Source organism: Mus caroli, unplaced genomic scaffold (genome assembly GCF_978045245.1).
Source record: "Mus caroli unplaced genomic scaffold, Mus_caroli_1 scaffold_11, whole genome shotgun sequence".
Classification (NCBI taxonomy): Eukaryota; Metazoa; Chordata; class Mammalia; order Rodentia; family Muridae; genus Mus; species Mus caroli.
This window is the reverse complement of record NW_028227266.1, coordinates 11,920,957-11,945,760: the sequence shown is the minus strand read 5'-3', so window position 1 is coordinate 11,945,760 and position 24,804 is coordinate 11,920,957. Positions and strand designations below refer to the sequence as shown.

Here is a 24,804-nt window from a genome sequence, read left to right as displayed (position 1 = left end):
ACGTTGGTGGGCGTGACTGTGCGTGTGGTGGGCGGGCCTCCGGGAGGGGCGGTACCCCGGCTCTCCCTTGGCCTTGAGCTATCAGAAAAGACTGGCAGGAGACTAAACCTGTGTTCCTGAGTGGAAAGAAGGCATTCCTGCAAGTGGGAGGACACTGCGGGTCAGGTGAGCGTCGATTTGTTGTGGTGACTGAGCCCGCAGTGTGCCAAGCTCTCTGTCAGACTAAGGGTGGCATGTGTTATGGATTTCTGTACTGTCCCTGTGTACTCACTTGCCTTCTACTTTTTTTTTTTTTTTTTGGTTTTCTAGACAGGGTTTCTCTGTGTAGCCCTGGCTGTCCTGGAACTCACTTTGTAGACCAGGCTGGCCTCGAACTCAGAAATCCGCCTGCCTCTGCCTCCCGAGTGCTGGGATTACAGGCGTGCGCCACCACGCCCGGCACCTTCTACTTTTTGACCCCTGCACACACTGTCCAACAGTCTGTGGAATCCTGCAGCATTGACTCTGGCTTTGCACCCATACAGGTCCACTAGGACTAAGTTGTAAGGGAACATTACAAACACCTTATTGAGTGGGTGACAAGGTCTGTGGTGAGAGGGCAGATATCACTATCCCTTGAGTTCTCATAGACACACACATTTCAAATGTAAAGTTGTTGGCCTAGAGATATAACTGGATTATAGAGAGCTTGCCTAGTGTACATGGCACCACGGAGAAAAAAATAAATAAAAACAAAAAAGCAAAGACCTGTGTGTGTGGTTAGATCAGTATGAATATAGGGTCCTATGTGACTGAATGAACTATTTGCAAAGCTGTAAAGCCAGCCTTGTGCTTGAACCCTACTAGTCTAGTATATCGTAAAAGTGTGGTATATCATAAGTACCTAATAATTAGCAATATATTGTGTGCAGTATATTTGGAAGAGAGGAGAAGTCCCGTCTAGGCGGAAGATGGGCACTTCTCCTGGTGCTGCAAGATTATTCTGAAGTCTTCCTGGTGTCAGCCAAAGGGGCCATTTCTTCACTGCTGATTCAGCTTAGGGTGGGGTGCATTCTGGATTTACAGACCTGCCTTTGAGTTTGTTGTTGTTGCTGCTGTTGTTTGACATATGTCTCTCTATGTAGCCCTCACGATCCTGGAACTTGATTTGTAAACCAGGCTGGCTTTAACCTCACAGAGAACCTCTTGCCTCCACAACCCTCTGCCTCCAGTGCTGGAGCTAAACATGTGCACCACCATGCCTGGTTTGAACCTGCTTTTGAATTCTGTTTCTGCCATGTAACAACTGAATGACCTTGGATAATTTTTTTTCCTTTTCTGTACAATAAGAAGTACAATATGTCTGTCATGGATTTGAGAATTTTGAGGGACTTTAAAGGGCCTGACAGTTTCTGAATACAGGGTGGCCTTAATCATGACACTCAGCATGGTTGCCACCGTTAGCCTGTTGCTTTCCGTGTTGTTTCTCCCCCTGCACTTATCTTCCTGTTTATTCACCCTTTCTCTACCCTGTTTCTGAGCCATTGGCTCCCACCACTTATATCAGGAAAGTAAATATCTGCCTTCATCTGGCTGGAAGCTGTGCTGGAGCAGCTCCGACTATCTATGGAGACCATTCCCTTTGAGTCCTAATTCCAACTCCAACCTCTGCACACACGTGTTCTCCCCTGCCATCGTCATCTGCACAAACATACATTTCTAAACCAGTTATTCGGTCTGGAGACTCCCATGGTTAAACTTTGTCTCTATTTTGGTAGGGATATAAAACAAACTGATTTTCTTTTAAGAAAGTAAAAAGTATAAAATTAGGGATATTACTGGGCGGTGATAGCACATGCCTTTAATCCCAGTACTCTGTGAGTTCGAGGCCAGCCTGGTCTACAGAATGAGTTCTACAGAACAGACAGAACTAGACAGAAAAATCTTGTCTCCAAAAGGGGGGTGTTACTCTAATTTGAATTCCTATTATTCTACTACAAGTATAATCATCTAAAGTGCTTTCATTTTCCTCACTATATACTGAGCTATACTAAGACTGGGTGTGGTAGTACATACATACATTGAACTGGCCCAGCACTCAAGGGGTTCAAACAGGAAGAGCACAGTACCAAACTAGCCTGGGCCATATAGTGAACCTTATCTCAATAAAAAAATAAAATAAAATAAAGCAATCAGCAATGGATTAATATGCTGTTCATTGTGCAGATTGGGCATGTCCATATATTAGGAAGTATCTCTGGTTGCCTGGTACAAAGTGTGATAAACTGTTAACATGGGGCATCTGGGTAAAGAGTGTGTAAGCTCTATTTGTATATGATATACCAGTCTTAAACTATTTCAAAAGAAAATTAGCATGTTTTACTTCTAAACAACTAAAAACAATCAATTGAAAATATGTTTAGAGTAATTCAAGTATGATTATAGCAGCTGAGACCTATTTTCAATAATTACTTATGTTTCATTTGAAACACACGAGTATATGTGTTAAATAATTAAAAGACAATAAAAACGAATGTTTGGTAAAGTACTAAAGTAAATGTCACCTATTTCAGCTACCTTGGAGACTGAGGCAGGAGGATGATTTGTGGAGACAATGTAGGGATCCTATATCTTTAAAGAAAGGCTGTAAATAAGGTGCTAAATATGTACAATGGCATGTTCATAGAAGACATATGTTCTGAAAGTATGGTCAAAAATAGAAATCGTAGGCCAGAGATGGCTTAGGGGTTCTACGTGCAGAGAGAGAGCTGACTTCTGCAAGCTGTCCTCTGACCTCCACATGGGGGTTGTGGCACACACACAAATAAATACTTTTAGTGAAATAATTTATAAAAACGCCTAAGCCTAAGAAACATGAGCCTGTAGAACTGGCTCAGCAGTTAAAAGCACACACTGCTTTTCACCAGGACTGAGCTCCACTCTCAGCACACAGGTCAAGGCTTCCTTGTCAGCCACCTATGATTGTCCTTCACTGGGGACGCAGAGGCAGGACCTGTGAGTCGGAGGAATTCCATTATGTAGACAGGGTATGGATAAGTGAGGGACCCACTTTTCATTTGCTGTGTGAGCACTTTAAAACCCAACCATTCTGATTAAGGAGATGTTCCATTAACAATATTGAGTGCTGTCCTGTGCTGTGATTGGCCCTGCCTGTCACCACCCTGCCCATCTCCTTTTCTTTCCATTCTCACTGAGCTTGCTTATAAGGCTGATTTCCTGAACAGGGACGTAAGTACCAATCTATGAATATATGCGCTTGGTTTTTTGTGAAGTGTGTTTGCCATGCATTTTTGGAAAATATAAGATTATGATTGATTAGGTTACCAGATTAATCGAACGCTAAAAGTACTTACCAAGTAAGTATATTTATTTATAAATTAAGGTAAAAAAAGACTTTCAGAATCTAATCACTCATAGGTTTCCATTTCAATTGGTAACTAAAATTTTCCCTTATTAAAATGACAGATAAAAGGAATAATTCAAATTAAGGAAATATGATTTTTTTTTAGCTTCAGGGAAAAAAAACAAAACAAACTCCTGTTATACTATTATCATGCCAGACTTTGTTGTTTTGTTATTACTGAGGTCTACTTTTAGAATACAATGTGTACTCTGTTTAAAAACAAGAGTGGGTAGTGAGGCCAGCATGATGGCTCAGTGGGTGAAGTTACTTACCAGTAAGCTTGACTGAGTTCAGTTCCTGGCATCCACATGGTGGAGGAGAGAACTAACTCCTCCTACAAGTCGTCCTGTGACCTCTATAGGTATACACAAGGATACACACACATACATACAAACACAAATAAATGTAGTATTAAAAACAGTGGAATAACTCTAAGACAATTAACTTTTAGCTTAAATGTCAAATATAGAGTATTGACTAAGAGATTGAATACTGTGAACTGTACAGATTGTATTTACATACACATGCACACAACTGTAAAACCAATTAATTATTTGTAATTCTTAGTGCATATATTTTGTTTCAAGACCATATTCTTAGACCATGTGTTAGAAAAGCTCGGGTTTAGGCTGAGTGTAGCACTCCATGAGAAAGTGCTTTCCTGGCTTACTTGCGCTCCTGGCTCAATGCCAGGACCAAACAATTAGAAATGAGAACAGAAAGGAAAAAAGTATAAAGAGCAAATTCATATAACACATCTGGACTGGGATGTAGCTGAAGCCCTGGGTTCCACATACAACACTGCCAGGAAGGAAGAAGAAAGAAAGGAGGGAGGGAGGGAACAGAAAAATAGATCAAAAGGAAGAAGGAAAGACCAGCCTGTAGGGCAGAGGTCCCTCGGCCCCTGCTCACATGGACCTGGCAGGAAGTTGTGTGAGCTCTGAGTGGCCTTGGGGCACTTTGCCCTCCTTATGTAAGTGAACTCTGAGGATATGAAACCTCGATGGCCTTTGCCTTCATCAAGTAACTGAGCTCCACCATTCATTTCCAGAGCCGGGACTGTTGATGCTGGTGCCCTGAGAGCTCTCGTGGTTCTCAGCCAACAGCTGCTGTGTCTGAGCAGCCCTGCTGAGAGGAAGGAGAATGGCTTGCATTGAGTTTTCCTTTCACATGCCAAGTCTGGAGGAGCTTGCTGAAGGTAAAAATGATGTTAGCTTTGGGTGATTGGTTTTTTAGTTTGTTTGTTTTGATTTTTCTGAGACAGGCTTTCTCTGTGTATCCCTGGCTGTCCTGGAATTCACTCTGTAGATCGGGCTGGCCTCAAACTCACAAAGAACCTCCTGCCTCTTCCTTCTGAGTATTGGAATTAAATGTGTGCCACTAGCCTGGCTAGCCTTTGGGTATTTAAGGACTGTTTCAGGAAACAAAACCAGAAGCCCCCTGAGGTATACAGGCAGCTAATGACCTCTCTAGAGCTTATTGAAATAGGACTTTTGATACAGAAGTTTTTGCTTCAGTATCTGTTCAGTATTATTTTTATTTTTAAAAAATCCAAATTTCTATGTCTCAGAAAAGAAAACACCAAAGTTGTATACGTTTTTAAGCTGGGTTATTTATAAACATTTACAATTATTATCCCATCTTGATCTTAACAAAATAGAAGTTGTTTAATTCAAGATCCTTATCATCACATGAAACTGTACATAATAATACCTTTAAAGCCAGTCCCAAGCTGGAGAGAATGCTCAGTGGTTAAGAGCAGCGACTGTTCTTCCAAAGGTCCTGAATTCAAATCCCATCAACCACATGGTGGCTCACAACCATCCGTAATGAGATCTGATGCCCTCTTCTGGTGTGTCTGAAGACAGCTACAGTGTACTTACATATAATAATACATAAATCTTTTTTAAAAAATACTTTTAAAAGCCAGTCCCAACCACTACACATATGTAGCAGATGTGCAACTTCGTCTTCACTGGGTTCCCCAACACCTGGAATAGGAGCTGTCCCTGACTTTGTTGCCTGCCTGTAGATCCCATTCCCCTAGTTGGGCTGCCTTGTCTGGCCCCAGTGAGAGAAGATATGCCTAGTCCTGCAGTGACTGGTGTATATATGTGTGAGGGGGAGGTAGCTCTTCTCAGAAGAGAATGTGAGGGGGAAGGAGGGACAGAGCTTCAAGAGTGAGGGTCTGGGGTGGGAAAAGGGGCTGATATTGAAATGCAAGATGAATAAATAAATTAATTAAAAATATATTATTATAGGTAAATTCAAATTTCATTTTGTTCCAACCCTAGTGTTGGCTCCTTCTCTGCTGATTCTCCCAGGAATAACTATGATATCACTATTTATGTGATATGAATTATTCTCCCAGAAATAACCACCATACATTATTTATAGTAATATAAATTATTCTTCTGGGCTGGTAAGGTGGCTCAGTGGGTAAGAGTACCGACTGCTCTTTCAAAGGTCCTGAGTTCAAATCCCATCAACCACATGGTGGCTCACAACCATCCATAATGAGATCTGATGCTGCCCTCTTCTGGTGTGTCTAAAGAGAGCTACAGTGTACTTACATACAATAATAAATAAAAATCTTTGGGCCAGAGAGAGCCGAGGTCTTGAGTTCAATTCTCAGAAACCACATGATGGCTCACAACCATCTATACAGCTACAGTGTACTCATATACATAAAATAAATGAATAAATCTTTTTAAAAATATTCTTCCAAGAATAATGACCATATCTCTATTTATAGTGATCTCAGTTATTCCCCCAGGAATAGCCATCATATCACTATTTCTAGTGATCTAATTATTCTCCCAGAAGTACCCACCATATTACTATTTACAGTGATATAAACTATCCTTCCAGAAGTACCCACCATATCAATAGTTATAGTCATCTTGTTGCTACCACGTTTATGCAATGAAAATTAGCAAAGGAACCCAGAGAGCTGTGCACTATTGACAGTAATAATATTCTTTAAATACAGTCTGCTGGGGCTGGAGAAATGGGTCAGTGGTTACGAGCACTGGCTGAACTCAGATGGCCTGAGTTCTGTCCCCAGAACTCACATGGTGACAGTTCTTAGTTCTTAGTTCTAGATGATTCGGTGCCCTCATCTGGCGTCCCTCAGCACCAGACACACAGGTGGTGCACAGACATACATGTGGGTATAGCACTCATACATATTAAAAATAGATAAATAGGGCCGGGCGGTGGTGGCGCACGCCTTTGATCCCAGCACTCGGGAGGCAGAGGCAGGCCTGGTCTACAAACTGAGTTCCAGGACAGCCAGGGCTACACAGAGAAACCCTGTCTCAAAAAAAAGAAAAAGAAAAAAAAATAGTTTCAGAAGTGGATGCTCACAGTCAGCTATTGGATGGATCACAGGGCCCTCAATGGAGGAGCTAGAGAAAGTACCCAAGGAGCTGAAGGGGTCTGCAACCCTATAGGTGGAACAACATTATGAACTAACCAGTACCCCGGAGCTCTTGACTCTAGCTGCATATGTATCAAAAGATGGCCTAGTCGGCCATCACTGGAAAGAGAGGCCCCTTGGACACACAAACTTTATATGCCCCAGTACAGGGGAACGCCAGGGCCAAGAAGTGGGAGTGGGTTGGGGGGGGAGGGTTTGGGGGACTTTTGGGATAGCATTGGAAATGTAAATGAAGAAAATACCTAATTTTTCTAAAAAGTGAAAAAATCTTAAATAAAACAAAAACAACAACAACAACAAAAAGAACTATAGATATTGTTGAAATAAAAACTATGGTTTTGTTATCACACAGACACACACACACACAAGAAATGTCTCTTGAACAGAGACAAGAAGACCTCTATGAATTTGGAACTAGTCTGGTCTATGTAATGAATTCCAGGACAGCCAGGGATACACAGGAAGATACCTGTCTTTAAAAAAAAAAAAAAAACAGGGGGCTGGTGAGATGGCTCAGTGGGTAAGAGCACCCGACTGCTCTTCCGAAGGTCCAGAGTTCAAATCCCAGCAACCACATGGTGGCTCACAACCATCCGTAACGAGATCTGGCGCCCTCTTCTGGAGTGGCTGAAGATGGCTACAGTGAACTTACATATAATAAATAAATAAATCTTTATAAAAATAAATAAAAATTAAAAAAAAATATAATAAAGTTCTAGGAAAAAAAAGGCTCTGGAATATTAAGACACTATGCTTTTCTACATGTGTATTACAGCACAGTGTACAGCACACACAGTGTACAGCACACTATACAATAAGTATAGTGACTGCAGAATGTGAACACATGTACCTATGTGAGCAGGTGTAATTTGACATTCAGATGAAATATATACTCAGCACCTTAGTGGGCTCCCTCGTGGACCTTCCAGTGAGCCTTACTATCCCCGGAGGTCACCTTAGACACCTGTCTTTGCAACACTTAAAGTGGGGTCATGTAGCCTCTGCTCTTCTGTCTGGCTTCTTTGGCTTACACCGTAATTTACCTGTACTCACCACTGAACTTATGGCATGAGAGTCCTTTCATTAGGTGTTTTGAAATTCCCTCAAGGGAAAATAGCTCTCACCTGTGTGCAGTCTGTTCCCTTTCTGCGTCTGTTAGTTGCTGTGAAGAGACACCAGGACAAGACATGATAAACCTTCCTTCAAAGGTTCTTTGTTACAGTTACAACCTGAACTTATGAAAAAGAGTGATGGACCCAGGGCTCAGCAAAAACACCAAGGCAGCAACTCTACAGGAAGGCATTTAACTGGGGCTTGCTTACAGTTTCAGATGGTTAGTCCATGACCATCATAGAGGAAAGTAGACAAGTATGGTACAGGAGCCAAGAGTTTTACATCCAGATGAACAGGCCGCAGCTGGCTGAGAGAGAGAAAAAAACCTCAAAGCCCACTCCCAGGGACATAAATCTTCAATAAGGCCACACCTCCTCCAACAAGGCCACACCTTCTAATTCCCATTCTACAGTTCTCCCTGGTTACTAAACTTTCAAATATGGGGGCCATTGTTCTTTAAATCAGCACACCAAAGTTAGTAACTATGGGTATTTATGTGTCAGAGAGTACATTATGTCTTCTGAGCACATTAAAGTTTAATTTTATTCATCAGTAAGATTATTCTGGGACTGGGGAGATATATGGCTCAGTGGTTAAGAGCACTGGCTGCTCTTGCAGAGGTCCTGTGTTCACTTCCCAGCACCCACGTGGTGGCTCACAGCCATCTGTAATGGGATCCGATGCCCTCTTCAGGCCTGCAGGTGCACATGCAGCAGAGCACTCACATATTAAATGAAAAGTAAACTTAAAAAAAAAAAAAAAAGATTGTGGGGCTGGAGAGATGGCTCAGCGCTTAAGAGCACTGACTGTTCTTCCAGAGGTCCTGAGTTCAAATCCCAGCAACCACATGGTGGCTCCCAACCATCTGTAATGAGATCTAACGCCCTCTTCTGGGGTGTCTGAAGACAACTGCAGTGTACATATAAATATGATAATACGTAAATCTTTTTTTTTAAAGATTGCAAGAAGTTAAAAGAAAAGATAAAAAAACAAAGAGCATTCCTGGGTTAGTGGTGCAGGTCAGTGGCAGACTACATACTTTGCACTTAAGCCCTGGGTTGGTCTGTCTGTCTGTCTATCTGTCCCCTCTGTCTCTTTTATAATATAAGTTACGATTATGAGTGTAACAAAGAAACTTTGAAGAAAGATTTAGTATATGGTGGCCAATTGTTTTACCAAATGTTAAATATCGTCTTTGTGTGTCTTTTATTAGTTTTGCAGAAGGGGCTAAAGGACAACTTTGCTGATGTCCAGGTCTCAGTGGCTGACTGCCCAGATTTAACAAAGGAGCCATTTACCTTTCCTGTAAAAGGTGCGTATTTAAAAAAAAAAAAAAAGGTTTTTGGTTTTCAGTCATACACTTTTTTTGGAAACCAGTATTATTTTCCTCTATGAATAAAAGCTGTTATTACAACTTTCAGACATCATATACATAATTTAAAATTAAGTAAGCCTCTTTTTAGGCTTTATAGTTGATTCATCTATTAAATGCTTAGACCCCTTCCAGAAATTTGCCAAGTTTGAAGTACTAAGGGAAGGAACTGAATACTGGTTGAGTAAAACAGCCTCAGGGTGACAGACACCTGGGTCCGATGTATGTGGCAGCAGCACTCCAAGGCGCTAGCTCCAGCTTACTAGTGAGAAACTGAAGCTAGAGGGAGGCCATGTAAACTCCGTGTGAGTCATAACCAAAAGTCTAACCTCCTCCTCTATTATGGCCTGTAGTGATAAGGAATTAGAACATAGTGCATTTCTCTGTTTCCTTTATATTAATCGACATAGCTGGTCACAAAGTAACCTGCTTGGAATTCTTAGACACTGGTCCTAGTGTCTATTCATCGCATTACTTGGACTAAGCCCTATAATGTCCCACAGCCTTAGATACATTAAACAGGAAAGATCAGTTGAGCGTTGTAAGAGTCTTTCAGGTTAAACAGTCTGTGACTGTAGTCTCTTTCAACACTTTGCAACTATTAGAAACCATTTTGGAAACATTTTTTTTATACGTACTGGGTACTTTGTATGTGTGTTTAACTGTGCACCTTGTGCATGTTTGGTGCCTAAGGAGGCCAGAAGAAGACATCAGATCCATCTGGAGTTACAGATGGTTGTGGGTGCTAGGAACTGAACCCAGGTCCTCTGGAAGTTACAGTAAGCCAGTGCCCTTTTTTTTTTTTTTTTTTTTTTTTTTTGGTTTTTCGAGGCAGGGTTTCTCTGTGTAGCCTTGGCTGTCCTGGAACTCACTTTGTAGACCAGGCTGGCCTCGAACTCAGAAATCCGCCTGCCTCTGCCTCCCGAGTGCTGGGATTAAAGGCGTGCGCCACCACGCCCGGCCAAGCCAGTGCTCTTGACTGCTGAGCCATCTCTCCTGCCACAGTTCAATCTTGTGAATGAACAAACTGAGATCACCTCTTTTTTCCTCCACATTGTAATCATCTGTGGTTTCTGGTTTTCATTTTGCGAGTAAATGACTCTTTCTTCCTTGTTTCTCGAGCTTCCTCTGTCTACTAGAAGTCGCTTTATAGTGTTTTGCAGGATCTTTTCCCTGGCATCCACCTACTTTGTAGAATCCAAGTTTTTTTCATCTTACCTTGTACTTTTAAGCACCTTTGAAATCTCTGTCTCACCTAGATCCCTAGAATGTCCACTTGTGTGTAGCAAATCTCTCTACCTAGGGCTTCCTTCTTCCCTATTCCCTGGACAGCTATGGGAATTCCCTGTAGTAGTTCCTCCAGCCACCAGCATCTTGTCACTCAATGCACAACCTGTGGATAATTTCTGCGTCTCCCAAGCTCCTCCCCAAACACAAAAAGCACTTGTAAGGCTTTTTTGCATCTCTCCTCTGCATAACAGCAGGTTGATTAAATGTACTTCACTTAATGATAACCTTGAAAGACTTCTCAAGTAGAAGATAATAAATTTCTACACTGCTTTAAAAAGTGCCTTCTCCCAAACTGCCTCACTGTGTTGTTCTAATACTAAAAATGTAAGTTATGCGGCTGGCAGGATGGTTCAGGGGGGGAAAGGCCCTTGCTGTCACACCTGGTGAACTGAGTTCAATCCCAAGAATCCACATGGTGGAAGAGAAAGACTCCCACAGGTTGTTTTCTGACACATGTACCCTCTACTACCACACACATACAAAATAAATAAACGTCCTAAAGAAAATATAAGTAGAAGGGCTGGAGAGATGACTCAGTGGGTGACAGCTCTTCCTGCTTAAGCATGAGGACTTGAGTTCAGATCCCAACACCCACATAAAAACCTGGAAGTAGCCATGTTTGTCTGTAACCCAGCACTCAGGCAGACATAGAAGATTGCTGGAGCTTGCTTCAAGTTCAGGAAAGGCCCTTAAGGAATAAGGTGGAGAGTGATGGAGCAAGTCACCCAGTATCTTTCTCTGGCTTCTATTTACGGTATATATGTGCAGTATACGCACATAAACATATTTGAATATACCGTACACACACCACACTCATATATACATATACAATAAATCAATCAGTTAAAATGCAAGTAAAGTATAATATACAATTTAATTTATTTAGTCTAATTTTAGTTTTAATAGCTTAACATTGAATTTTAAAATGTAAGTAGATACAGGGGTTGGGAGAATGACAGCTTAGTAGTACAGTATGTTTTTATCCTGAGTTCAATCCCTAGCACAAAGCAAACAACAAAATACCTGCACAACTACAGAAATACACACATAGAAAATTGCTAGTATCCAAAGGTTATCTATCATTATTTGTTTTTTGTATAAACTTACTTTTATAAACTTATTTATATAAACTTATAAAAAAAAATTTCAGCATGGGTCTAAAGAACAACATTCTACCAAAGTAAAATGTTGTAAAAATTTAAAAATAAGCTGGGCAGTGGTGGCGCACTCCTTTAATCTCAGCAGTTGGGAGGCAGAGGCAGGCAGATTTCTGAGTTCGAGGCCAGCCTGGTCTACAGAGAGAGTTCCAGGACAGCCAGGGCTACACTGAAAAACTCTGTCTTGAAAAACCAATAATAATAATAATAATAATAATAATGATAATAACTTTAAAATATGGGGCTGTAGAGATGGCTTAGCAGTCGAGGACACTGATTGTTCTTTCATAGGACCCAGGTTCAAATCTCAGCACCCACATGGCAGCTCACAACTGTATGTAACTCCAAAGTCTGAAACTTTCACCCAAACATACATGTAAGCAAAACACCAATGCACATAAAATGGAAATAAATAAATTAGAAAAATTTAAAATACAACCTATACCAAAAAAAAAATACATTTTCTAAAAATGAAAACACCACCTGGGGAGATTTTTAAAGGATTAGGCAAATGAATTGTAGAAACTCTGCCCAAAAGTTGGCCCCTGCCCTCTTAGAAATCAGTTGTTGGTATGCCACTGGCCTCTGGGCCATGCTCAGGATGATGATGTTGGTGCAGTTAAAGCAAAACTGAGCAGGGACCACTGTGTCTTTTCATCTCCGCTAGTTCCAACTGAGATTCTCTTACATGTGTTCCGAATAAATTGGTGTCTTCTGGAATTTCATACCTGAATGATATGTTCGCCTACTTTTAAGATGGCTTGTGTTTTTTAGGCATCTGTGGGCAAACTAGAATTGCAGAAGTAGGAGGTGTGCCTTACTTACTGCCTCTTGTAAACAAACAAAAAGTAAGTATGTTTTTATTCTTTGTATTCACAGACTAGAAAGCGGGTGTGGCAGGCGAGGAAGTCAGTGGTCTGTTGTAAAAAGTAAATCAGGAGATTCACATGGTACAGCTTCAATATTTTTTTTCCTTTTTATAGGTTTATGACCTAAATGAAATTGCAAAAGTAATAAAGCTGCCCGGAGCTTTTATCCTTGGAGCGGGGGCAGGTCCATTTCAGACGCTTGGGTTCAATTCTGAGGTCAGTGTGTAAATAGGATTATTTTATTTCGTTAATTTGACATTTATTCACAACCTGGCCTTACTGGCCTGACAAAAATCTACCTTGAGCTAGGAGTGGTGGCTCCTACATGTGGTTCTAGCATTTAGGAGGCTGAGGCAGGAGGATTATGTAAATTCAAGGTCATCATGGGCCACATAGTGAGTTCCAAGTCAGCCTGGGTTACAGTGGGAGAACCTGTCTTAAGGGAAAAACAAAAAACCAAAAACCACCTTCTTTTTTTTTTTTTTTAGACAGGGTTTCTCTGTGTAGCCTTGGCTGTCCTGGAACTCACTTTGTAGACTAGGCTGGCCTCGAACTCAGAAATCCGCCTGCCTCTGCCTCCCGAGTGCTGGGATTAAAGGCGTGCGCCACCACTGCCCCTCCCTTGTTTCTTGAAGCAGAATCTAGCTATGTAATCCAGGCTGACCTCATTACAGTCGCCTTTCTCTGCCTATTTAGTTCTGGATTGCCATGTCCACTGGATGCCTAGGGTTTATCTGTGTAGCCCTAGCTGTCCTGGAACTCACTCTGTAGATCAGAGTGGTCTCAAACCCACAGAGATCCACCTGTCTCTGCCTCCCAAGTGCTGGATCAAAGGCATGAACTACCACGTGGCTTATGATTTTTCTTACATGTCATAGGATCCCTCTCATCACTATAAATCCTTGCGGTCATGTAAAGGATCCAAAGAGGAACTCCATGGACTATGATAAAAAACAGATAGTAGCCAGTCATGGTGGTACATGCTTTTAATCCCTGAACTCAGGAGGCAGAGGCAAGCGGATTTCTATGAGTTCGAGGCCAGCCTGGTCTATGTACTAAGTTCCAGGTCAGCCAAGGCTGTTAAACAGAGAACAAAAAGAACAACAAAAACATAGTAAGTGACAGTCAGAGTGAAACAATGGCTACTTTCAAAGTAAATGGCTAGTACTAGTGCCAGTTGTACATGCTGTATGTGGTGTGTTACCATGTGCCTTGTTACATTTATACTAAACATAGTGTGTACTGCATATGCCACGTGATAGTAAGATGCCACTGTCTACATCTCATGATAATGAGAAGGGCCCGCCATTCTCTTATAACTTCATCAGATAGGGCATTGTTCAGAAGTTACACAACTTCTCTTGCAGAAGCAGTGATAGAATTTTCCCAGTATGCAAGATGGAAAAAAAGTTAAAATCTACAATTAGACATTTTGAGCCATGCATGATGTCTCATACCTGTAATCTTAATATTTGAGAGGTTGAGAGGGATTTCTATAAGTCTAAGGTCAGCCTGGTCTACACAGCCAGCCATTACCATAGAACGAGATCCTATTCTAAACAAACAAACAAAATTTTGTCATGTGGCATGGTGGACACAGAAATCCCAGAGTTTAGGCAAGAGGATTATATTTAAATTTGTGAGTGCAATGCCAGGTAGTCTTCACAGCAGCTTAATGGGATACACAGCAAGAGGCTGTTTCCAAAAAGGAGGTACTGTAAACATTTTATATAAGTGGGATGAAGAGGTGGTTCAGAGGTTAAGTGGCTGCTCTTCCTGAGGGCTCAGGTTCAGTTCCCAGCTTTCTGTAACTGTGGTGCTAAGGATCCAATGCCACCTTCTGGCCTCTGTGAGAATGATGTGTGCCACACATATGTGTAGGTACAGCACTTACACGTGTAAAATAAATGAATCTAAAAGGAAATTAGAAAAGAATTTTATGAAACGTTTGTGTTGAATGGCCACAGCTATGACAAAATAATGGCAACAGATAGTTGAAAGGAGACACTCTTTTGGTTTTTTGAGACAGGGTTTCTCTGTATAGCCCTGGCTGTCCTGGAACTCACTCTGTAGACCAGGCTGGCCTCGAACTCAGAAATCCGTCTGCCTCTGCCTCCCCAGTGCTGGGATTAAAGGCGTGCGCCACCACGCCCGGCTTGAAAGGAGACACTCTTGATCATGGTTTCAGAAGTTTCAATCCAGGGTTGGTTTCCCAGGTGTGTTGGACCTTTGTGGAGATAGCACAGTGAGGAGGCCATGGTGGGACACAGCTTCCTGCAGCTAGGAAGCAGACAGCAGGGAGCAAAGCCCCTTCCCCCGAACCACTACATCCCACAGACAGGTTAATCTGTTGCTGAAGTGGCACTAGGGAGTGGTCCTGTTGTTGTCTGAGGAACGTTAGCCAGCAGTAGAGCCTTGTCCTAGCATGAACAAAGGCCTGGGTTCAATCTCCTGGGTGCAATATGTGAATATAGTGGAAAAGACCTGAGATAAAATTTTCCAACACGACGGGCAGTTATGGTGCACACCTTTAATCCCAGTACTTAGGTGGCAGAGGCAGGCGGATTTCTGAGTTCAAGGTCTGAGTTCTGGTCTACAGAGTTCCAGGACAGCCAGGGCTACACAGAGAAACCTGGTCTCAAAAAAAAAAAAAAAAAAGAAAAAAAAAATTCGCCCAACATCTGAGAGAAAAAAAATTTAATTACTACACTAATTCTGATTTTTTTTTCTTTCCAGTTCATGCCAATTGTTCAAACAGCAAGTGAACACAACCGACCTGTGAATGGAAGTTACTTTGCCCATAAAAACCCTGCAGATGGAGAGTGCCTGCTGGAGAAATACAGCCAAAAATACCATGATTTTGGATGTGCACTACTGGCTAATCTTTTTGCCAGTGAGGGCCAACCTGGCAAGGTGACTATGCTTATAAGAACATAGCATTCTTTACATCTTCTCAGATAACTAAATTTGAGTTTTTATTGTTCCCAATTTAGTTCTCCCAAAAAAAATCGGATGTGCCAATGCCAAAGTTTTTATATGACCTACTTAGTTTGAAAAAAAAAGATTCAGAATAGTACAGGGAAAGAAAAAGCCTTTTTTAAAACCCAAAGTTAAGAATGTTTACTTAGTAAACAAAGCATCCATTGGCTCTACTTTTCTGAGTAAAACGTAACAAGATACAAATCTAGTTCACTTATCACTTGAATAAAGCAATAGGATCATGGCTACTTACAGGGGGGGGGGGGGGTAACTAGGCATTTGTTTGTTTCAGATTATCCTGCACTGAGCTAGAAGTGTTGGTGACAAAGAGAATGCATGCCTGCTTGATCTCAGTGGGGACCTAGCTCTTGAAAGGAGAGAGCCTTGAGAAGTGAGATGGAGGTGTGAAAGTACCCAAGAACATAGGGGAAACTCATCCAGAATTTTACAGGAAGTGAGGCCTTGTAAATATGTCACCCCATTACCCTAGGTGAATCTCTTTCAGCCCAGTAACTTTTAAAGTTTCTGAACCACCTTGATCTCCAGAGTTCAGAATAGGACTCAGCTCAGTACTGATGAGTAAGATTGTTGGAGTTGCATATAGCTGGTGTGTGTGTGTGTGTGAGAGAGAGAGAGAGAGACAGAGACAGAGACAGAGACAGAGAGCAAGGAGGGGAGGGGAAGAGAGAGAGGGGAGAGGGACGGGGAGGGGGAGAGGGAGAGAGAGATTTTTTTCTTTTCTTTTTTTTTTTCACTCACTTTGTAGACCAAGCTGGCCTTGAACTCAGAAATCCACCTGCCTCTGGCTCCCAAGTGCTGGGATTAAAGGCGTGCGCCACCATGCCCAGTGAGAGAGATTTAAGACAGGAATAAGGCATTTCAACTCTCACCTTTGTGTGCTGAAGAGATAAGAATATTTACCTGTTGGCAGTAATTTTACAGTGGTCCATTTAGGTAGTTATCTCCACATAATTGTACAGTTTATGCAGTTATGTGTCCCATTTCTCCCTCGGCAGGTCATTGAAGTGCAAGCCAAGAGAAGAACAGGAGAACTTAACTTTGTGAGCTGCATGAGACAGACACTGGAGGAGCACTATGGTGACAAGCCTGTGGGGATGGGAGGCACCTTCATTGTGCAGAAAGGGAAAGTGAAAGCCCACATCATGGTAAGCACTGTGTCTGCTCCCCTCGCTGACACAGCAGCTAGCTTTCCACAATTCAGGCTAGACTTAAATGCACTACACAGACTGCATTGCCTTTGGACTGACAAGCCTTTTGCCTCAGCCTGCTAAGTGCTGGCATTACAGATACATACCCCATCCATGGTACAAGTTTTTACTTTTCATAAGGTCCAATAAGCCATAACCTTTAATGTCAAGAATTTTCCCATGTTTTTGTACATTTTCCGTAAATTGTAGCTGCCATTCTTTTTCCCCATTGAAGGTAACTTTTATATATTGTGCAGAGTCTAGCTTCATCCATCACTGTGCATGTGTGTGTCCAAATTTCCCTTTGGCTGGCACCAAAGTGCTGAAGAATAAGATTGTTGGAGTTGCATATAGCTGATGTATGTGTGTGTGTGTGTGTGTGTGTGTGTGTATGTGTGTGAGTGAGAGGGAGGGAGGAGGGAGAGAGAGAGAGAGAGAGAGAGAGAGAGATTTTTTTCTTTTCAAGACAGAGTTTGAAAATCATTTCTTGTTGAAAATCATTCACCCAGACAGGGGAAACAACTCAGAGACTAAGAACACTCGCTATTCTTTCAGAGGACCTGAGTTCAATCCCCTCCCCCTCTCCCCATAGTGGGTCATAACTTTCATTATCTTGAGGTTTATGGGAACCAGGCATGCACATGGTACACACAGATACATGGAGGAAAAACATGAAACCACCTAAAAATAAATACATTTTTTAAGAAAAAAAAACAAAAAAACAAAAAACAAAAACCATTTGCACCCTGCCCCCACCACATGGAATGCTTTGTTTCTGGCCTCTCTATTCTGCAACATCTGGTTAGGGTTTTTGTCTTTTGTTTGTTTTGGGAGGGGGGGTTGGTTTTCCGAGACAGGGTTTCTCTGTGTAGCCCTGGCTGTCCTGGAACTCACTATGTAGACCAGACTGGCCTCGAACTCAGAGAACCAACTGCCTCTGCCTCCCAAATGCTGGGATGCTCTGGTTAGGTTTTTATGAATTTGACATAGGTTAGCCACCTGGGAAGAGAGAACCACAATTGAGGAATTGCCTCCAATAAATTTGCCTTGGGACAACTCTGCGGGGTATTTTCTAAATTAATGATTGATGTGGGAGGGCCCAGCTTGTTATGGGAAGTGTGGTATAAAAAGCCTGTCGAGGGGGCTGGTGAGATGGCTCAGTGGGTAAGAGCACCCGACTGCTCTTCCGAAGGTCCAGAGTTCAAATCCCAGCAACCACATGGTGGCTCACAACCACCCGTAACGAGATCTGGCACCCTCTTCTGGAGTGTCTGAAGACAGCTACAGTGTACTTACATATAATAAATAAATAAATCTTTAAAAAAAAAAAAAGCCTGTCGAGCAAGCCATGGAGAACAAGCCAGTAAAGAGCACTCCTCCATGGTGTGCTTCAGTTCCTGCCGCGATCAAGTTCCTGTCCTGACTTCCCTTTGCGGTGGACTGTAAGCTGTAAGATAAAACAACCCCTTTCCTACCAAGCTGCCTTTGGTTGTGGTTTATCACGGCAATGGAAAGTAATAGATAAAACATGCCTGTCTGTGCAGCTGGCACCGTCGATTGCAGTAGACTTGTATATTTAGAAGTTAAGACATGAAGACACCAGGCAGTGGTGGCGTACACCTTTAATCCCAGCACTTGGGAAGCAGAGGCAGGCAGATTTCTGAGTTTGAGGCCAGCCTGGTCTACAGAGTGAGTTCCAGGACAGCCAGGGCTACACAGAGAAACCCTGTCTCAGAAAAACAACAACAACAACAACAACAACAAAAAACCAGAAAAAAAAAAAAAAAGACATGAAGACTTCTGACTTCTTTTACAGAATTGTTTTTAAAATTTCATAGAATTTTAGCTACATTTTTCTACTTAAAAAAAAAAAGAAGAAATTGGTAAGATTTAAGTAGCAGCTTGGTATGAAGATAAATGTCTTTAATCCCAGGACATGGGAGGCAGCAGCAAACAGATCTCTGTGAGTTCCAGGCCAGCCAGAGTTACATAGTGAGACCAGCATCTAAATAGCAATTACACTGATTGTCTCTGCTTTGCCTTTTGCCATGTTGGTAATCGAACCCAGGGCCTCACAAACACCACAGAGCAATGATGAGTCTTGTTATTGGTTTTTGCTTTCGGGGGTTGGGGTGGTTCTAGAATAAGATAGAAGCCAAGGCCTTACTCCCAGAAGGCAAGGACTGTAATGCTAAGACACCCTCAGCACAGGGCCAAGTCCATAGCCTTCAGTGACACTGACATCTTGATCTCCTGTCATCTCTACCTTCCCTAAATGCAGTATATTTTTCCATTCTAATTTCTGTGTTGCCTTAGTGTAGTGCTGTATGTGTAAACACAGGAGCATACATGTGGAGATAAGAGGACAACTTTCAAAAGTCTGTCCTCAGGCTGAGTGTCACCTACTCTGGAGGCCTGAAGATAAGAGTTTAATGCCCAAATCCCACGTAAAGGCAGAAAGAGAAAACATGCTACGGAGTTACCTTCTGACCTCCAGTTTTGGCACTGTGGCACACACATCCCCATCACGCATACACACATCAAGAATCCTTTTTTTTGCCGGGCATGGTGGTGCATGCCTTTAATCCCAGCACTTGGGAGGCAGAGGCAGACGGATTTCTGAGTTCGAGGCCAGCCTGGTCTACAGAGTGAGTTCCAGGACAGCCAGGGCTACACAGAGAAACCTGTCTCGAAAAAAAAAAAAAAAAAAAGAATCCTTTTTTTTTTTTTTTTTTGAAGTTGGTTCTCTTCTGTTGTAAACTGTAGGGATTGAATTCGGGCCACCATGCTTTCGTGGCTCTTACCTGCTGCACCAGATTCCTGGCCCCACTCTGATTTCTCTCATCAATTTTTATAGTTTCCTATATATGTTCTCTCACCTCCTTGATTAAGCTTATTACAAAAAAGTTCTTTATTCTCTTTGATGCCTCTGCCCGACTCTAGAGGCATGTTTCCCTGCCCCACCCACTTGCTGTCCTGGCAGCAGTTAGGAGGCACAGACAACAGAGGAACGAGCTGGAGCTCAGAGGTGAGCCTTTAGATGAGCAAGGCCCTGGGGCTGACCCTAGCACTGAGGAAAACCTAAAGATGAGGGTGAAGGGAGTGGAGAGGAGAAGCGGAGCAGCTCAGTGGTAGAGAGCTTACCGAGAAGGCAGGAGGCCCTGGTTCTAATCCCAGAACTGTATGAGAAAAATATTTTAGCCTGGGGAGGGGCTGGGGCTATGCTACCGCTTAGTGGTATTGTGCTTGCCTAGAGTGTACAAGTCCCCAGGTTCAATTCCCAATATTGCAAAAAAATTAAATTAAAATCACACATAAATGGAGAACAAGAATGTACAACAAGAAGACTGACTATCCGTGGGCAGAAAAACAGTAGTGCCTCACTTCATGAATGAGGAATAAGCTTTCATTGTACAGACTGATTGGCTAGTCCTTCAAATACTGCCGTGTGTGACTGATGCCAAAGGGCACTCAGTGGGAAGGATAAAACTTATAACAATGACATCATACTTATTTATTGTCAGTATTTTAATTTTCATTAATAGTCAGTGTTTCCTTGTTTAACAATTTCTTATTGCAGCCTGAAGAGTTTTCTTCCTGCCCACTGAACTCGGACGAAGCTGTCAATAAATGGCTACACTTCTATGAGATGAAGGCTCCCTTGGTTTGTCTACCAGTTTTTGTTTCCAAAGACCCTGTGAGTCTTTTATCTTCCATTTATATACAGTGAAAATGCTTGGTGGGATACTTGCACTCTCTCTCTCTGCCTCTCTCTCTCTCTCTAGATTTATATATATATATATATATACATACACATACACACTATATATATGTATGTGTATATATATAGTGTATATATACACACTAATGTATGTACTACATGTATATATGCTATATGTATGTATGTATATACATACATGTGTGTGTGTGTGTGGCATCCTAAAGCAAATGAGTGCTGATGAGAGAGCACCATGTGAGAATCAATTCTCTCCTACTATGTGAATACACAGATTAAACTTGGGTTGTTTGGCTTGGCAACAAGCACTTCTGCCAGCTCATCTTGCCAGCCTCATTGTTTTAGGATTAGGAGGTTTGGGTTTTTGTTATTTAAGCATGCGGATACACCACGAGCATGGCGGAGGAGAAGGTTGACTGTAGATAAAAGCTAGAGCATAACCAGAAGCAGGCACACCTGGGAGAGTGCAGAGTGGGCATGACCCTGAGCCATTCGAGGAAGATGGGGGGGGGGGGGGTGAGAGAGGAACCAAGTGCAGCAGCCAGGAGGGCAAAAGTTAAAAATAGAGCAGGTCACCAAAATGGCTCAATTATATAGGAAAGAGCCTCTGGAAGAGGGGCAGCCCAGGCCCTGGGCTGGGGGACCAGGTGGGGTGTTGGGGGAAGGCAGAGTATGGCAGCCATCCCCTGTAACAGATAGGGACTGAGAGACACTAGGAGAGCCTCGCTGCCAAGGCTGCTTTCATATGTTAAATAGGCATCTCAGCCATCTGTCCCAGGGTTTGAGACTTAATGTTACTGGCTATCCCAGATTTCACTATGTAGACCAGGTGCCACCCGCCTCTGTCTCTCAAGTCCTGGGACTAAGGGTATATAATACCTCACCTGGCTTTTCTTCCTCGCCTTATGCATCAATCCAGGCCACCAATTCCCTTTGTAGTCAAGGATGACCTTGAACTTCTGATCCTTCTGCTTACATTTTCCTCTTCATTGCTGAGGTTACAGGCACTGCCACCATGGCCAGTTTATGAGCATTATCCTGAAAGATGAGGGATATGTGGCTTTCTGCACAGAGTGTTTGGCAGAGCAGACTTTACCTTCAATAAAGTAAAAGATCAGGCATTTTAAATAACACAGAAGTTATGCTGGTGTGTTGGAACATCCTTTAATTCCAGCATTCTTTAGGATCTCTGTGAGAGCAGGCCATCCTGGGCGACACACACACTGGTCTTGAGCCCCATCCAAAAAAAAAAACAGTAAATAATAATAATAAAGCACAAGATTCAGGTCTCTTGCCATCTTGCCTGGTGTTCATCCTATCCTAATGCTACATGTGCTACATGCCAGAAAAAAAGTGCTCTGGGCTAATTCAGAGCACAGCTACCAAAGTCCTCACTGGTGGATCTTTTAAGCCAGTGACTGCTAAGATCTTATCTTTATGAGGCTCCACAGTGATCAGTTAAAAGGCTACCAAGGACAACATTCTATAGTAGTAGAAATACTAGAAATGTGTCCATTGACACAGTGAGGCCCTGAGCAGAATGCCACAGCGGTACACCTGGAGGCCAGAAGAGGGTGTCAGATCCCCTGGAACTGGAGTTACAGATGGCTGTGAGCTGCCATGTTGGGCTGAGAATTGCACATGGATCTTCTGGGAATTCAGTCAGTGCTCTTAACTACTGAGGCACCTCTCCAACGTCCTACATTGGTAATTTTTGAATAAGCAATATGCAGAACAGTGTAGAAAGCTACAGTTTGAATAAAAATGGTGAAAGTCTTCCTGGAAGGACATGAAGGAAGGTGCTCATATCTGCTGCCTTGAAGAAAGAAAAGAAAAAGAGGGCAGTGCACTCTAGTGATTGCACCGACTGTACCCGCCAGCATCCTTGCTTTTCCTTAGTGTGACTCCATTGCTTACTTAAAAACTGGTCAGCTGCAGATGTAGCTCAATGATAGAGCCCTTGCTTAGCATGCATCAGGCCTTGGAGTCAAGGACCAACCAGCACTACAAAACATTGAATTACAGGTTTAGGGGTAGATCTTGTGATCTGTCACTCAGAAGATACAGTGGGAAGACTGGGAGTTCAAAGCTAGTCTCAGCCACAATAAGTTCCTGCCATAAAGAAAACCTTTAAGAAAAAGTACCAAAAGGCTTCACTCCTTCCCCCTCAATACACTATATTCAAAATGATTTGAATCCATACTAACAGACTGCCTGCTGTCCTAGGGACTTGATTTGCGACTGGAACACACACATTTCTTCAGTCATCATGGAGAAGGTGGACACTACCACTACGATACGACTCCAGACACAGTGGAGTACCTTGGATACTTCTCCCCTGCACAGTTCCTCTATCGCATTGATCAGCCCAAAGAGACCCATGCCTTTGGGAGAGATTAAAGCAGCTGTGTAATGGTTAGCTAAGGTAAAATTACTAACCCAGCAACTGATAGTAATTAAAAAATACAGTAGAGGACCAGAGAGAGAGAGAAAGAGGAAGAGAGAGAGGGGGACAGAGAGAGAGAGAGAGGTGTTCCCTAGCAAGCAGCCAAGGCCCTACCTTAATCCTCAGCACAGCTAGTAAAAGTAATCAGTACACAAGCACTATTTTTATGGCATTTGAAATGCAAGGATGTGGACATATGACACTCATCATATCATCATATTACTTAACATCTTCATGTGAGGGGAGCGTATTGGGAACATAGATAACTAACTGAGATGCTCACTTTAGTAAACCAATCTTCTGTCTTTATAGCCCAGCAAAGTCTACCTTCTCTTCATACCACAGATATGAATGTGGACAGGGACCTTCCATTATTCCTGCTGTCTAGGAATAACTTACATTTGGGGGGCATTACTAAATTTTTCAAGTTCATCTCACAAGGGCTAAGGGAGTATTAGACTCAACAGTGTGGAATCTTTGCACTGAGTTTTAAAAGCCCACTCTGGAAATCAGTGTACTGTGTTCTCAGCACTCAGGGGACGACCCACACTCAGAAGTCTGCAGTTGCCTTCCACAGATGTTAGTAACTACCCAAGAGCCAGGCTCTTCCTGCATTAGGTCTCTACCCAACAGTTTGTACTTTCGTAATACTGTTTGCAAGACAAGAAAGAAAAGAAACAGCAACAAAACACAACACCAAACACAGCCATTCCCCATCATGAGATATAAAACTACCCTCTTATTATGTGGTGTCTTAAAGAGATACTTTTGTGCCCTTTCTTTGGCTATATAGACTGTTGAGACAGTGAACCACAAGAAATTGGAATTCCCTCAGGAATTTCATGGCAGGAGAAGGGAAAGGCTGAAGCCTGGTGCCAGCCAGAGGAGAGGAGCTTGTCTTCTGGAAAGAGATGTCACAGGACAAACAGGAACCCAGACAACAGTGGTGGGCAAGACCACAGCTTGACCTGCTTAGTTAGGTATACCTCGTGCCTTCTATTTAAACCTGAACCTCATGCCAGGACCCAGCATGAATTCTGCAGGATGGTGGGGGAGGGGTGGGAATCCATAGACCTGTTTATTCCTCTTCCCAAAGTGACTACATTCAAGGAATCCTTTTGTGCTTTTCAAAGGATATTACACTATTACTGAGATTAATGGCTAGCATATGGTGATGATGGTTAGAAAACTCCTTGCTGTTCTGTGTCATAGAACCTGTGATGATTGTTAGCCAGAAATCAACTTTCCAACCTTTCTAATGGCAATAAGATGTGGGTCTAGGAACTCTTTAGAACTAAGCCCTAAACGTTTTCTGATTCTTTACTTTGTAATGCACATGTCTTGTGTTATTTTTAATAATACTGTTAGTTTTAATTAAACATGATTTTTGAGGTGAAACTGAATAAAATCATTTAATACTGTTTTTTTTTTCATTTCTCTCTCATTTGTTTGTTTGTTTATTGAGACAAGAGTTTCTCTATGTAGTTCTGGTTGTCCTGGAACTCACACTGTAGACCAGATTGGTCATGAACTTGAGATCTGCCTGCCTCTGCCTCCCAGATACTAGGAATAAAGGCATGTGCCACCACTGCCCAGCTGATCAGCTGATAGTTTCTTTTAATATCTTACTTCAACAAAAACAATATTACTGGGCTGGAGAGACTGCTTAGCAGTTAAGAGCACTGACTGCTCTTTCAGAGGTCCTGAGTTCAAGTCCCAGCAACTACATGGTGGTTCATAACCATCTGTAATGGGATCTGATGCCCTCTTCTGGTGTGTGTGTGTGTGT

The 24,804-nt window shown here is 42.4% G+C and overlaps 1 protein-coding gene across 4 annotated transcripts; it reads left to right on the top strand.

Annotated features, from left to right (window-relative positions):
* Positions 1–48: 48 nt before the first annotated feature.
* On the top strand, positions 49–24,448 carry Bkgd (beta-keto-L-gulonate decarboxylase). Of its 4 annotated transcripts, XM_029482149.2 has the most exons (10): positions 49–165; positions 4,455–4,601; positions 9,172–9,270; positions 12,552–12,625; positions 12,761–12,862; positions 15,383–15,559; positions 16,642–16,791; positions 20,414–20,530; positions 22,796–22,994; positions 23,809–24,448. In XM_029482149.2, the coding sequence occupies exons 2-9, from the start codon at positions 4,547–4,549 to the stop codon at positions 22,967–22,969; spliced, it is 948 nt and encodes a 315-aa protein (XP_029338009.1). In that variant the 5' UTR covers positions 49–165; positions 4,455–4,546; the 3' UTR covers positions 22,970–22,994; positions 23,809–24,448. The 4 variants fall into 4 exon arrangements, with proteins under 4 accessions (XP_029338009.1, XP_021027607.1, XP_021027606.1 ...); XM_021171948.3 differs by having other exon boundaries at positions 22,796–24,448; XM_021171947.3 differs by lacking the exon at positions 49–165 and adding an exon at positions 3,154–3,228 and having other exon boundaries at positions 22,796–24,448.
* Positions 24,449–24,804: the final 356 nt, after the last annotated feature.

What these genes read in the sequence shown, in the direction of transcription:
- Bkgd (XM_029482149.2), top strand. Translation starts at nt 4,547, where the DNA reads ATGGCTTGCATTGAGTTTTCCTTTCACATGCCAAGTCTGGAGGAGCTT. An exon ending in TCTGGAGGAGCTTGCTGAAG is followed by an intron (nt 4,602 to 9,171) that starts GTAAAAATGATG and finishes GTCTTTTATTAG; the next exon opens with TTTTGCAGAAGGGGCTAAAG. An exon ending in TTTTTGTTTCCAAAGACCCT is followed by an intron (nt 20,531 to 22,795) that starts GTGAGTCTTTTA and finishes CTGCTGTCCTAG; the next exon opens with GGACTTGATTTGCGACTGGA.